Source organism: Mesoplodon densirostris, chromosome 18 (assembly GCF_025265405.1).
Source record: "Mesoplodon densirostris isolate mMesDen1 chromosome 18, mMesDen1 primary haplotype, whole genome shotgun sequence".
Lineage (NCBI taxonomy): Eukaryota > Metazoa > Chordata > Mammalia > Artiodactyla > Ziphiidae > Mesoplodon > Mesoplodon densirostris.
In genome coordinates, this window is record NC_082678.1 from 39,789,643 (window position 1) to 39,805,768 (window position 16,126).

The 16,126-nt window shown below is 45.4% G+C and overlaps 1 protein-coding gene across 4 annotated transcripts in view; it reads right to left on the reverse strand.

Annotated features, from left to right (window-relative positions):
• The window catches only part of MYOCD (myocardin), a 93,312-nt gene that overhangs the window by 12,289 nt on the left and 64,897 nt on the right, over window positions 1-16,126 (reverse strand). For 3 of the 4 annotated variants that reach the window (XM_060081291.1, XM_060081294.1, XM_060081295.1), the window contains 4 exons: window positions 15,275-15,400; window positions 10,216-10,460; window positions 8,383-8,536; window positions 463-1,401 (listed from right to left, as the gene is read on the reverse strand). In XM_060081291.1, coding sequence (XP_059937274.1) covers window positions 463-1,401; window positions 8,383-8,536; window positions 10,216-10,460; window positions 15,275-15,400 — 1,464 coding nt within the window. The remainder of the gene's footprint in view (window positions 1-462; window positions 1,402-8,382; window positions 8,537-10,215; window positions 10,461-15,274; window positions 15,401-16,126) is intronic. The other variant, XM_060081293.1, reaches the window with a different exon arrangement.

Here is a 16,126-nt window from a genome sequence, read left to right on the forward strand (position 1 = left end):
TGGTAACTCCCTCTTTGGCCCTCTTGATGAGTTGGTTTGGCCTATGGTAAGGCTTGATACCAAGCGGTCCTGGGAACAGCCCCACGAGCCAAATCCAGCCTCTGGCTTGTTTTTTAAATAAAGTTTCACTGGAACACGGCCACGTGCATTCGTTTACCAGTTGTCCATGGCTGCTTTCGTGATCCAGGCGTAGGGCTGAGGCGCTGTGACAGAGACTGTACATCCCACAAAGCCCAAACCATTTATGATCTAGTCCTTTCCAGAACAAGTTCGCCACGCTAGCCTCGGAAGCGAGTTCGTTCTACTGTAAAGGCTTGTGCATTGTGGCGTCTGGAAGTTGTTACTGGGTGTGTGGCAAACCCTCCCCGTGAAAAGTTCCAACGTCAGCTCTTTAGCAGCTACACATCCACATCCCGCTTCCAGGAGGACGGGATCACCAGGCACGGGGCCAGGAGTTCTTACCTGTGCAGTACGCACCTGGCTGCCGACAGGTGAGGAGACCCTGTGCTCTTCTCCTTGGGCGCCCGAAGATGCGGGTAGGAAGTAATGGTTGTTTGGCGAGGGGGGCAAACTGATGTGCTGCGGGCTTTTCACAGCCCCGAGGGGCGAATGCTGTGGGGAGCACTGCGGGCTGAGGAATGTGGAAGAAAGTACGCTGGTTTGACCTGAGGGCTCCGCACAGCGAGTGTTCCCGAGGGGCAGGAGCTGAGCATCTTCACGGGCCGGCGGCTGGCCCTCCGAGCAGGCACTCTGTCTTTTCACAGCTATTTGCGGGGATGCGAAAGGACAGCTGGAGGTGGCATCTTCCTGCTTGATGGGGGCAGCCGGGAAAGGCAGCAGCTTCTTCTCGGGACAGTTGCTCCTCTTCTGCTTCTGCAGCTGCAGCCTCAGCTCCTCCACCTGCTTCTGTTCTTGCTGGAGTTTCCAGGTGAGCTCGTTGATCACCTTCTGTTTCTCCACCAGCATCTTGTCCTTCTCGGAGTCCAGTCCGTCCAGCTCAGGAGGGATGGAACCCCCATTTAGACTGCCCATGAGGCTTTCCTCGGGGCACGCATGGACTGGGGACGGATGCAGGCCAAAGGACGGGGAGGCATCGTTGAAGGTGTCCGGCAGGGACCCTGCCACCGACAGGTCGGAAGAGGCGGGCGAGATCGGGGGGCTGGAGCTCGTGCTGCCGAAGTGGTAGAAGCCGTTGGACAAGGCGCTGGTGGACGGGGAGGACTGGTAATTGGGCAGCGCGTTGCTGGGTGTCACAGGAAAAGTGACAGTCGTTATGTCACCGAAGTTGGGCACAGGGTTCCCAGGACAGTCCTGGAAGGGCCGAAGCCGGTCCATGAGGGCCAGCTTGGTGCCGGACACCGGCAAACCTCGTATTCGAAGCTGTTGTCTTAACTCAGAGACCTAAAGAAATCAGGCTGTCGTTAGCACTGCTTAATGACAATCTTTTAAAAATGTATTTATTGTTACAGAAACTTTAAGACATCACAAATGGGATTTTATAATGTCCCCTTCCTTGTTTCCGATTTCCTCCCCTACACCAGATGTGCATCGGTTTTGCACAATTTTCATGATTTGAAAATATTGGCATACACCATGTTTTCATGGATCCAGATTATAGAAATGTCCAGCTCAAGTGAACCATGGCGGTTATCTGGTCTACTGCTCTCCAACCCCCATCCTGGTCCTTGTCCCCACATTACAGGTGAGAAAACGGATACCTGCCTGGGTTTGGACATCAGCCCTCAACCCACAACATCAAAGCAGGCTGACACCCCGGGACCTCTGCATCCTAGTTGAGTACCCTGTCCACCACCTCTTTGCCACCACTGGCAAGAGCATTACAGCACAGCTGGGTCCCAGCCCGGGGTTCCTGATTCAGCAGGTCTGAGTTGGGGGCTGAGAATCTGGGTTTCTAGCAAGTTCCCAGAGGATGCAGATGCTACTGGTCCCAGGACCAGGTTCTCAGCCTTGCAGTTCTGCATCACCATCGATGTCCTAATTTTACTGACTGGCTTGGTAACAGTCATATATTGAGAGAAGTATGTGCGGAGATGAGACCATCATTCAAATCCTGGCCCCGTCTCTTCCCAGCTCAGTGATCTTTCTGTAAAATGGGGATGACCGTACCTCCCTTATACATTTTTGTGAGGATTAAAATGGCCTAAAATTTGTAGAGGGCTTGGAGTAGTGTCTCACAAATTGTTAGTGCAGTGTGTTTGCTATTATTATTACGTTGATTCACATGGAATTATTTCAACCCTGCAATTTTATATAATATATATATATATTATATAAAATTGCAGGGTTGAAATAATTACATGTATTCATAAATCACAGATATGTAAAAATATGATAGGCATGATGGAACCCTTTAGATCCATTAAAACTGATGCTATTTGTTGATATAGAATAATGAGTAATTATTTATGGTATATGATTAAGTGAGAAACGTTTGAATTGCTTGATTCTATTTCTATAAGAATTATATAAATATGTGTATGTGTGTATGTGTATATATATATATATATATATATATATATATATATATATATATATACTTAAACCTATGCTTGCAAGATGAAAATGTCTAGATAAAAATATGCTAAAATCTTAACAATGGTTCTCCTTATCTGTATTTCCCAAATAGCCCACATCAGCATATTACTTTTGTTAATTAAAATGGGAAACATATTAAATACCTAAATGTCAATAATTCCATAAAACAGCCAGAAATCTATAGGGAAATATTCTTCTGATATTTTGCAGGGAAAGATCTTTTGAGCCTCAAAGCAAAGAGAGTAATAATAAAAATATTGACCACAAAAATTGAAAACTATAAGTCAAAAATACTGGAAGAAAATGCAAATGCAAATAGCCACCTCATTAAAAGATAATTGCAGGGCAAGTAATCAAGTGTTAGTAAGCTCAATGTATCAAAAGAAAAAGACTGATACCCAGTATAAAACTGGGTAATGGACATGATCCAACCCTTCACAAACAAAAGATAAAATTAAAAGAAAAATGGCCAATAACATAGGTACACCATCATTAGTATTCCAAGAAATGCAAATAAAATAAGTATGTACATAGCTTTGTATTCACCAAATTGACAAAGAAATGAATAATAACACTGTGTCAGTGAAGTAGCAGAAAAAATAACTGAATAAAAATGTTAAGAAAAAAAAGCTTTTCAATACCTTGCTATTCCAAGTGTGGTCTTTGGACCAGCAGCATCAGACAGCATCTGGCACTTATGGGAGAAATGCAGAATCTCAGGCCCCTCCCCACACCTATCAAATCAGAATCTGCATTTCACCACGAGCCCCAGGTGGTTCACTGGGCACATTCAGGCATGAGAAGCACTGCCCTAACACACTACCTCTGGGAATAGATTGCCACAAATGTTCAGGACAGGAATGGGGCCATATGGATCAAGAGTTCTTAAAAATAGTTATATATTTTGGTTTAGGAGTTCCACTCCCATGTATTTAGCCTGGGGAGATAATTAGAGAAATTAATAAATGTGTGTACAAACTATATATATATATATATATATATATATATATATATAATTTTTTTTTCTTTTTTTTTTTTTTGCTGTATGCGGGCCTCTCACTGTTGTGGCCTCTCCCATTGTGGAGCACAGGCTCCGGACGTGCAGGCTCAGTGGCCATGGCTCACGGGCCCAGCCACTCCGCAGCATGTGGGATCCTCCCGGACCAGGGCACGAACCCATGTCCCCTGCATCGGCAGGCGGACTCTCAACCACTGTGCCACCAGGGAAGCCCACTAATTATATTTTTAATAGCAAAAATTTGGAAGCAAGTTAAAAGTCCAATAGAGGGATGTCAACGAGGTGGAGAAATGATGTGCCAGTATTAAAAAGAAAAATCTTATTGAATATTAAACGTTATGAAAAAGTCCATGATAAATAAAATAAGATAAGCATGCCCGAAGTATATGTTCACATAATTATTTTAAAATAATTATTTTAAAACCAAACATGTTCGTGCATATTTTAAGTCTAGAAGCATACAGAATCTGTGAGTTAATTGTCTTTTAAAATACTTGGGACTTCCCTGGTGGTCCAGTGGTTAAAACTGCGCCTTGCACTGCAGAGAGCACGGGTTCGATCCCCGGTTGGGGAACTAAGATTCCACGTGCTGTGCAGACAAAAAAAATACTCTTCACTTTTTTATACACTATCATATTTCAATAGTGAATATATATTACATTAAGAGTTATTTTTAAAGTTATCTCAAAAAGGATTTGAATAACTTACCGTACCACAAGCAATAAAATATGCTCTCGGCCCCCTAGCCTCGCTAGCATTGTTTTACCATTTTCTTTTAGATTTGCTGGTTTGAAAAAGTGCAAAATGGCAACTCACTACCGTTTTAATTTAGAGATACTTAAAATTAATGAGTTCTACATTTATTCTTAGAATCTGCTCTGGCACTGAATAATTTAAACATTATTAAATAATGCAGCTCATATTCTAAAATAAAATGAGTACTTGTTCAGTCCAGTTTGCTCTAAATTTCAGAATATTATGCTGTGTAGGCTTGCTTGGGACAAAGATTTGTATAAACCTCTTTCTTACATTCCCTGGTGTTTTATTTTTTTAATTAATTAATTATTTAATTTTTTGGCCATGCCATGCGGCATGTGGGATTCTAATTCCCCGACCAGGGATTGAACCCGCACTCCCTGCATTTGAAGCACAGAGTCTTAACCACTGGACCACCAGGGAAGTCCCTCCCTGGGGTTTTAATCGTTGATAAAACTTTAAACCATTTATTATGAAAAATTTCAAACATACACAAAAGTAAATAGAAAAGTGTAGTGAACCCACAAACCCATTAACCAGCTTTGACAATTATCAGCCCGCATTTGTTTCATTTATACGCCAATCTTGTTTCATTTATACCCCAAACTACTTCTTCCCCTACATTTCCTGAATTATGTGGAAGCAAATTATATATTTTAATCTGTAAATATTTTGGTATCTCTGTCTAAAAAGTAAGTTCTTAAAAATATAGATATAAGATCATTATCACACCTAAAATATGAATAATTATTTCTTAATATCCATCAAATATTTTCCCAATTTTTTAAACTTCCCATTTACTTTCTCTCTCCTCCCCCGACCCCCCATGCTCTCTGGCTCTCTGACTCTCCAGTTTGTTAGAAGCAGGATACAAAAAAATCCATATACTGTCAAATTACCACGTATAACTTTTTAATGAGAAATCAAACTTTTTTCTCAGTGCTTTTCCCCTTTCACTTCTATGCAGCAAAACAGAAGCATTTTTCTGGAAAACATCACCTTCGTTGCCTAACCTTTCTGATTACTGTTTTTGAGGGTTACCTGCATTAAGTCCTCTTATTTCTTCCTTTCCCTACATGTGGTTCCGTCACTCTCCTCCTTTATTCCTCTTCTCTCCTTCCTTTCCGCCTTCTCCATCTTTCCCTCCCACTCTTTCCATTCTGTTCTTCTATCTCACTTGCTGTGCTACTTCCAACCCTCCCCATTATGCAAATGATTCCAAGATTTCTGTTCCTATCCCTGACAGCACAGGTGAGCTGAGTGAGGCTGATATACGTCTAACTGATGGAAACTGGCTAGACTTTTTCACTTGGTTGTCCTGCTGGTACTCGTGCTCAACTTTTCTAAACTGAATGAACTTGCCAACAAACCTTGAAACCATCTCCTCAGTCTACCCTCCCAATTTCTGCTACTGCTGTAACTCTCCCAGGTGACACCTCTCCTCATACACCCAGTAGTCAAGCCCAGTTCAGGTTTCTCCCATCTATCCCCCGCCCCCTTTCCACTCTCGAGAATGACAATAGCAAAGCCCTTGACATCAGTCACTTGAGTTCAAGCCCCAGTTTTGTCATGGAGAAGCTGGTTAACTTGCATTTCATTTAACCTCGTTAAGATCCTGATTTATTATGTTTACATTTAAAACTTATCTTGTAGGACAAAAATTAAAGCAAATCTCAAAGTAAACAAAACTGATAAACTTTTAGCCAGACTCATCAAGAAAAAAAAGGGAGAGGGCTCAAATCAATAAAATTAGAAACGAAAAAGAGGTAAACAGTGGACACCACAGAAATACAAAGGATCCTAAGAGACTACTACAAGCAACTCTATGCCAATAAAATGGACAACCTAGAAGAAATGGACAAATTCTTAGAAAGGTACAATCTCCCAAGACTGAACCAGGAAGAAATAGAAAATATGAACAGACCAATCACAAGTAATGAAATTGAAACTGTGATTTTAAAACTCCCAACAAACAAAAGACCAGGACCAGATGGCTTCACAGGTGAATTCCATCAAACATTTAGAGAAGAGTTAACCCCTCTCCTTCTGAAACTATTCTGAAAAATTGCAGAGGAAGGCACACTCCCAAACTCAATTCTAAAGCAAACCTCTGAAAGATGGCCAACCGATAGTTTATACTCAAAAAATGGTAGTTCTCACTGTCACCACCATCATCTTCTTATACCTCTGCTAATTATTGTAACTATAACCAGCCAATGATTCTGAGCATGTGCACGTCAAGGAAACCACCTCTAGGGGCTCTGCTATGTGGCACATCATATCTGAACTATGTTTTCTTTGGGGCCAAGACACCTCCAGTCCTATGTGATCCGAGATCCCATCCAGAGATAGATTACTTAAAAAAAAATCTTTGTAGAAGACATATGACATAAAATTTACCATTTAATAATTTGTAAGTGTACAGTTCAGCAGCATGAAGTACATTCACAATGCTGTGCAAATATCACCACCACCCACCTCCAGAACTTTTTCATCATCTCAAATTGAACCTCTGTACTCATGAAACACTCACCCTTTATTCCCCTCTCCCCCGGGAACCAACATTCTACTTTCTGCCTCTATGAATTTGAGGACTCCAGGGACCTCACAGAAGTGGATGCACACAATATTTGTCCCTTTGTGTCTGGTTTACTTCACTGAGCATAAAGTTTCCCAGGTGAGAGAAACTACTTTTATCTCTATGGATTGATGATCTGCGGGGGTGTGGAGGGTGAGGGACCACCACTCTGGAGGACATCATCATAAACCTGACATCCTCCTCTAGGTTTATAGCTGCCAAATTGAACCAAACTCGACGAAACCTAAGCATTTTTATTCCAAGTGTAAGGAATAGAGAAACCTTTGATATCAAAGCCCAAGATACATTTTTATCTACCAGTGTTGACATTTGGTGGCCACTGAATCTCCTCTAATTTGAAAGAGTCCCAATCCTACTTTTCCCCCAAAGGAGATAATGACTGAGGGCTGAGCATGGGAAGGAGGATGACCAAGGAGGACTGCGGGCTGGGGAAGGGCCATAAGACTGGCCCAGTGAGGACCACGGGGGCCTTTAGGAATTTAGTGTTTTGGGGAAAAATGATAAGATCCTCTTGGGGGGAAGAGTAATCGGTGGGGTGGAAACCAGGTAAAGAGGTGCAATCATTGAGCTGGAGTAGGCGTTGGAGGGAGGTGTGCCCACGCGCTGGAGACCCGCAAGGGCCCTGCCTCCATCCTTTTCTGTCCTTTTTTAAATACGGGATGGACGAATCTGCCAATCCTGAGGACTGCTCTGAAACACACCAGGTTCAACTCAAAGGCCAGCGTCCTTTCAGTGAACTGAGATCCATGAGTGTGATCCAGAGTCAACTGCTAGCACACATGTATCATTTAAGAAGCTGTTGCTACACTTCAGGGCAGAAGTTCTCAGAATTGGGGATTTCTTAATAGAACAGCACCTTGTCTTAAATTATATTATCGACATAGGGTTCCCAACATTTTACCTTGTTAAGTAAGGACTATTCTCCTTATTTAATAGCATCCTGATGGAAGAAATAGAAATAAAACACCAGAAACACTCAACTTCTGTCCACTGCTGCCATCATTTCCTGATGGAAAGGACATTATGACATTCAAAACATTGTGGGGAAATAAATGCTTCAAATAAAGATGGGTCAGATATACTGAACACAGTTAGATTCATGAAAAGCTCTTGACATGGCTCTTGTTTTTCTTATTTCAAGAGACTGGTAAAAGCTCATCGTGAAATTGGCCACTGGAAACTTGTATCAATCTCAAAGCCGCCCTCTGCGCTAAGGGCTATCATGTATATGATTCTATTTGACTCTTACAATGACTCATTCATGCAAAGGAGGAATGTGACATGCAGAAACATTAAGAGACTAGCTTAAGGCTGCACAGCCAGGGGAAGAGCTGAGCTGGGAGCCCACAGCCTTCTGTTCTATTGGGTGTCCAACCACAGTGGTTAAAAAATATATATTTGTTAAAAAAAAAAAGAAAGAAAGAAAGAAAGAAAATCATGTCAAACCGTATACCTTCAGATCATCTAGGTTGGATGGGAGTGGGCCTGGCTTGAGAGAAGAGACACCAGTTTGTCCAGAAAAGCTGTTTTTGGCAGGAGACAAAGGGGTATTGCTCAGCGGTGCTAAAGAAGGGTTTGGATTTCTGACCACCTGCTCATTTGGTTCCCTGAAAAACAAACAAAAAAGAAGCACTTAAAATACAATCAAATGCAGTCAAATATATATCTGGGGGTGTGATACTGTGATTTAGAATAGGAAATATATATTTGGTCTTCATCCTGGCTTCTGGCATAGCTCCTAAAACCCTTGGGATTTCCTAAGGCATGAGAGCACAGAACTGTCTTTCGTTATCCTAATGAGGTGACTCTCGGAAGCCACCTAAGGATGGAGGGTGGTGGCCTGGAGAACCAATCATGTGATTAGAGGGCTGGAACGTTTAGTCCCACTCCCGACCTCTGGGGAGGGCAGAGGGCTGGAGGTTGAACTGATGGGCAATGGCCAGAGATCTAATCAGCCGTGCCTACGTAATGACGTCGCTATAAAAACCCAAAAGGATGGGGTTTGGAGAGCTTCCGGGTTGGGGAGCATGTGGAGATTTGGGGAGACGGGTGCACCTGGAGGGGCCATAGATGCTCTGCCTGCCTCCCATGTACCCTGCCCCAAGCATCTCGTTCATCTGGCTGCTCCCAGGGGGAGTTACGTGCTTTTACAATAAACCGGTTACCTAGTAAGTAAAATGTTTCTCTGAGTTCCGTGAGCCACTCTAGCAAATTAATCGAACCCAAGGAGGGGAGTGTTGGAACCTCCCATCTGTAGCCGGTCTGTCAGAAGCACGGGTGACAACTTGGACTTGTGACTGGCGTCCGAAGGGGGAGGGGGCAGTCTTGTGGGACTGAGCCCTCAATCTGCGGGATCTGACATGATCTCCGGGGAGAGAGCATTGGAATTGAGTTGAATTGTAGAACACCCAGCTGGTGCCAGAGAGTTGCTTGGCAGTGTGGGGAAAACTGGGTGACCAGAACCCTTAGGGGGTGGCTTGCATTTAGGTTGGATCACAAGCTAATTGCCCAGAAGGATCAGGCGTGTAATAACAAATACATCAGCAATAATAGTCAGTGCAATGTAATAAATGTAATAATAAATCAGTAGAAGTGGCAGGGTGAGGAAGAATCACAGAGTGGGCCAGAGGGCAAGTGGTAAGCACCCCTCAAGCTAGTTTTGGGGAGACAAGAGGGAGCAGTGGAGACTGTGGCCGCGGGAGAGGCCCGTCCATCTGTGATTTAGCAGATGCCCTGTTCTGGGGAGGAAGGAGCACGCGCACGAAGCTTGATCGCGTACAGCACGTGGCATAATCACCAGCGTGACCCGAAGCTGAACAGAGACAGGTGGGAGAACCTACATCCCAACTTTATGGTTGAGGAGAAAGACCCTTTACAAGGTGACCTCACTGTGAGATCACACACTGGGCTCAGGAGTCAATCTTTGAGGCTGTCACCCAGTCACTCAGCCCTGAGCCAATTCCTGAAACATAATCAGTATTGGACTGGCTCCCAATTCCAATGCTACATTCTTAGATGGTCCCTCCCCTCCGTTCTGCCATTACTCTAGTGCTAATACTTTCCCCAAAGAGGCCTCTTATCAGGGGCGTTGATGTACGTGCTTCCTCCCGGCCTTCTGTCCCTGAAAAAGTGGGCGTGGTTTCGAAACAGTCATACTCTAAACACACCAGGATGCGGTGCAGCGCAGGACTCGCTGGGTCCCCAGGGGCTGGCCCGGGGGCCTCAGCCAGAGAAGCCACCACCAGCGTCTGCCCCCAGGCGCCAGCCTGGGCTTTGCCTGACTTACTTGAGCTGAGCTTGGTGGAGCCCCGGGTAGTTGAAGCAGTGCTGTTGCTGCTGACTGAGGATCTGCAGCTGCAAGAACAGCTGCTGCTGCTGGAGCAGCCGGGCGTAGGCGGAATCCATGGGCGGAGGGGACTTCTCTGCCTTCTGGTCCGGGGGGATGTACTGGTGATATTTGAGCTTCTTCACCTTTGGCTTGGGGTCCTTGGGCTTTTTGTGGCGGTTCTTACTGTCGCTCAAGGACTTGGACTGCAAAGCGGATGGAGAAACGGCATGTACTTTAGGTGATGGATGGGAATGGCTTGGCATCATGAATATATCTCTAGGAGGTTTCATGGGATGGATGTTCCTGAACCCCCGACACACAATACAGCAAAGGCAGGATGCACAAAGAGATCCTGGACGTTAAGGTACCTAACGGACAAATCCACTGCAAATGCATCGCAAAGGAAGGACACCCCTGAGGCGGGGAGTCTTGAGCCTTAGAAGTGGCTCGAGGAGAATTTCCTTCCCGGAGGAGAGGGGGAGGTAAACTTGTGTTTCATGAGGACACCTTCTTAACCTAAAACCACCTGACGGCCTAATGGAGATATTCTGCTCTTGGGATGGATTCATAAGAAAGCTCTTTCATCTGTATACATGTAATCACCTTTAGTGAAGCCCTTAGTACGCTGACTTATTAATGACATAAACTCAGATGAAGTTCAGCTTGCCTCTGAAAATCCAGAATGTGGATTTTTGTTACCTCAAATGTAAGATCAATTCCCCTTCCCATCAAACACTGATATAAGATCAGGAAGTGACATCCTCTGAACTAAAGATTCTTTATTGACTACGGGAAGGGTCAGTCACCCACTGGGACCTTTCCAGAAGTTACCCATCATGGAGCACGATCTGGACCCTTGAAAAAAGTTAAGGACACAGGCTCGGAAGTGAAGACACATTTTTGAACATGGTACAATCATCCAACTTCGTGACATCTCAATTACCTCACTTGCAAGCTGGGAAAAACATTCTCGACTTTCGATCTCAGTAATCAATGGAAAGATGGTGAAACATCTTGTTGAAATAATAACAGATTTCAAAGGACAGTGTGATTATATTTATAACCCACTCCTAAAATCCAAAGGCCTCCATAGATTGGAAAGCAATAGATCCATACTGGAATCGGGTAAAAAACATACATTTCCAAACCCTGACTTTATTACAGAAGATTGAAAGGAACATGGATATGGTGATGGTAGAGTCTTGGGGATCTGGGGACAAGTGGGAGGGAAGGTGTGGTACCAGCAGTGTCCAGAAGAGGGCGCTCCTGAATAGGTGGCGGGCATGTTGTGACCGGGCAGCTTCCCCGCTTTAACCACAAAAGTTTTCTCTGACTCAGCGCATCCCTCCACCGAAGCCTTTTTTTGTGTTTTCTCAGGGAGGCTTCTTCTTGGAGACCAATGAACAATGAACTCAAGTATTCCCGTGGGCTGGGGGCTCTCCTCCCTGCTCATTCATCGGTTAGCGCTCCAGGTAATGAATCAGTCTTCTGCACTTGGGATAGTTTCTGCAGGGCTCCTACAGTCAGCTCTGCCCTGCTTTGCTCTGGTGCAGCCTCCGCTCCCACCCCTAGAACTTGCTCGTCTGGGGGAGCTGCAGCCCTGGGTCTAGCAATTAAGTCAGGGGCTAAGGCATTTTCTCTAGCTGTCGCCTTAACATAGGGACTCTGAACGTTTTAGAAGGTACGAAAATCGGACCATTTTCTCTGGATAGTGAGGGGCAAAGGCCGCTGAACCCATGGAACTCCGAATCCCTGGAACTGTACAGTTTCATATTTTTGACACCAGAGGATACTAAGGCTGTGGGTTTGCTTTTGTTTTCTTTCTAGAACTGCATGGCCAATAGAAGCGGAGCACAGTCATCTTTCTAAAGCAGACCTGGATCCCAAATCCAGTGGTTTAAGACTTGGGCATGAATGTAGAAAGTAAGTTAGTGTGAGGCAAGAGGGAGCGGTGGGGCCTGCAGCTAGAGAGGGCACGACTTCCTCAAGGCCTTCTGCCTCGAATTCGCACATACCCTGCGCCGGGCACGCAGCACGCCCCCCAAGCCACCTGCACTCAGTTTGTCCATCCTGCTCGGCACACTGAAGTCCAAACTCCAGCCTGCAAAGGAGACCATCAGCAAGCTGCCTAAACATGCTCCTGTCCAATGGCTTACCCCTCCTGACTCTTTTCCTTGTCATTTTCTGCCATCTGTGACTCCCTACTCTGCTTGCTGTCTGACGTCGGCTCATCCTTCGAGGCTGGCTCAAACCCTGGCTCATCTGGGAAGCCTTTCCTAACCCACGGTGAGGTCTCTCCTCTGCATGTCTCATATGACACTTGAGGCTGCCCCGTAACGGTCACACTGCTGCAGACCCTGCTGAGGGGGGAGGGAGGCGGACATCCAGCCCCAGGTCTGCTTCCGAGGCTACTGGCCCTGATGGGGGGCTGTGGCCACCTGGAGAAGGGGACTCTCCTTCTGTATTGCGGTAAAATACAAGGAACATAAAAATCCCCAGTCACCATTTTCAATTCAGTGGCATTTAGCACATTTACAATGTGGTGCAACCATCACTGCTACCCAGTTACAGAACATTTTCATTACCTCGAAAAGTAACTCCACCCCCATTAAGAAGTCACTCCCCATCCTCCCCTTCCCTTGGAAACCACTAACGTGCTTACTGTCTCCATGGATGTGCCCATTCTGGACACTGCATAAAAATGGAATCAGACACTGTGTGGTGCTTTGTGTCTGGCTTCTCTCACGCAGCATGTTTTCAAGGTTCATTCACGTTGTACCAAGAATCAGTGCTTCATTCCCTTTTCTGGCTGAATAATCTTCCATTGCATGGATATGCCCTGTTTATCCATTCTTCACTTGATGGACATTTAGGTTAGTTCCAACTTTTGACTATTGGGAATACAGCTGCAATGAATATTCCCGCATACATTTTTGTTGGAACCTGTTTTCAATTCTTTTGGGTGCGTATCTAGGAGTGGAATTTGCTGGGTTACGTGGTCATTGTGTGTTTAATTTATTGAGGAACCACCAAACTGCATTCCACACAGACGCACCATTTTACATCTCCATCAGCAATGTATGAGGGTGCCGATTTCTCCACATCCTCATCCACACTTATTTTCCATTTTTAAAATTTTAGTCATTCCAGTTAGTTTGAAGTGGTATTCTGTCGTGGTTTGGAGTTGCATTTCCCTGACAATGAATGACATGGAACCCCCTTCTTGTGTGCTTGTTGGGCAATTTGTTTATCTTTGGAGAAATGTCTATTCAAGTTCTTTGGGGCACATTTTTCTTATTTGCTCAAAGCCCCATATGGACTAGTGGTGGCTGTGACATCAGACTAGATTGTAGGCTCCTTGAGGGCAGGAATCATGGTTTGTTTTTTTTTGCGGTACGCGTGCCTCTCACTGTTGTGGCCTGTCCCGTTGCGGAGCACAGGCTCCGGACGCGCAGGCTCAGTGGCCATGGCTCACGGGCCCAGCCGCTCCACAGCATGTGGGATCCTCCCGGACCGGGGCACGAACCCGTGTCCCCTGCATCGGCAGGCGGACTCCCAACCACTGTGCCACCAGGGAAGCCCAGGAATCATGTTTTATTCAACCTGATATGTACTACTTGGAGCCTGCAATGTGAGCACCATTCTCTTATAGAGGATTTTACAGTTTTCAGAGTATTCTTGCGCATTCTCTCAATGGACTTATGTGAAGCTTACGCAGTCGATAGGGCAGAGATGTTTTTCCCTAGCTGGGTTGCTTCCTTCTTTGAGAAGCCCTCTAGTAGCCTCCTAGCTTAGAGATGATGAATATTCATCAGCTGAGAACCCACAGGCACTGACCAGTCAGAAGAGCTGCTGGCTTTCACGTAAACAGCCAGTCCTGCTGGACCAGGTGGTTACCAGCCCTGCTCCTCATTGAAACTGACTGTCCTTCCTCAGGGCAACTATTATACTCCCTTAGTACCAAGAGGCTGAAGGCTTTGCTCATTTGCATTAGGCAGAATTTAAATACTTTGGTAGAAATACTGATGCAATTTCCCTTGGCACACAACGTTAGAAGTCACTGAATCATCCCCTCCACCCTCCACTTGCAGTGAACAAAATTCATCAACAGCCACTTATTTTCAATGCTGTTGAGCTGTGTGGATTGTAGGCTGGGTTTAAGCCACTGCAGTTTGGGGACCTTTCCTGGGAATCAGAAATACCCGCCATCCAGTTATAAGATGAAAACCACTTCTATGTACATGCAGTGGAGGGGGCAGTGGGCACCGTTACTTTAGCATTGATTCCAACTCAATTTACAACCTTTTCAAAACATGTTTCTTAAGAATCATCTCAGCATCAAGCGGTGGCTTTAGAGCTGAGAAAACATGCCCCCAAATCAATCAGAAGTTAGTTGGGATAAAACATTACGAAGAAAGTCAAATGACTACCAGGCAGTTAATTGAGGAGAAAGTGCCCTGTGAACTATTAGATATAATCCTGAGAAACTTAAACCAAACTACGTGATCATGCTTGTAGTTATGTGTCTCTTGGGAGTGTAACCCTCTGCTTTGTCTTTATTTCCACAGGGAGACTGGCTTGAATGATATAGGCTTTGCTGTAGGCAGGGCCTTCAGGTTTGCTTCCCTTGCATAAAATCCAGCTGCCCTACACCTGTTTTACGCCACATACAAATCCTGTGTGCACTGCGGTCAGTTGTGTCTACCTCTAGGCTGAGCTGATGAAGCCTTTTAAGTCAGGAATAGGCTGGCTGAGCTGTGATTCCAAAGAAGGGCAAACATTGCCCAGCAGGGGTCTTTGTCTGCAGGGAACACCCCTGCTGGGCAAGAGAATCTTGGTCCATGTGCACTGATGGCCCATGTCTCAACTCCTGTCTTGCGATGCTTCCAGTGGATTGAACACGTCCATGGGTCCGTGGGACTCTCCCCCTGTTGACTGACCTAACTCAGCACTCCCTGCCCCGAGCTGGCCCTGTGAGCTGAGTGCTCAGACGGGCGTGGAGGCTGGCCCACCGTACCTTGACAGCAGCGTGTACAGGGACGGGGTTGCCCAGGGGGCCGAGCCCCTGCTTCCCCGGGTCTGACTGGTTGCCGGGCTGGGGGGCCGAGTCATTCCTTTCATTTTCTGAGCCAGAAATAAGATCCTAAAAATCCAAAGTTTAGCATTATTAGGGTGCAGGAGAAAAGACCGTGTGACGTGGAAATGTTGTGGTAGAGCCTCCCGCTCCCACCCCCGAGGTCTGCTGTGTTAATCCTAGCTTCTTATCTCAGGAACATCAGATTCTGTCCTCCAGCGGGAGGAGTCGTGTATATAATTTGTCATCCAGTTGAGGACACTTTTAAGAGAGAAAACAGGCATGATTAATAATTATTCCAGCAGACAGGTATAGGACTGGCCTGTTCTAGGCAAACTGGGACATCTGGTCACCCTGGGTGAGGGTTCCACCTACCTGCGGCTAGGTCTACCTGTTGGAATTGACAGTGGGATTGAAAAAGAGAGGAAGTGGGAGAAGTGGGTATAGGAACTTTGGGGGAAAGTAGGACAAGAAAAAAGTTAGATGAAACGGGGGTTACAGATGGAGGGAAGGTGTGTAGGTATGTGTATGTGTGTGTACGCATCTGGGTCTCTGTGTATTTGTGTGCATGTGTGTCTCTCTGTGTGTCTGCCTGTGTAATGTATGTGTGCATATATATGTATCCCTTTGCACGTGTGTCTGGGTGTATACATGTGTCTGTGTGTGTATGTCTGTGTATATGTATGCACATGTGTGTATATGTAAGTGTGTGTGTGTGTGTATGTGTGTAGTATCAGGAAAACCTTTACGAGAGGCACGTTCCCATATGCAGAGGACTCTGAAATGGACCAAGTG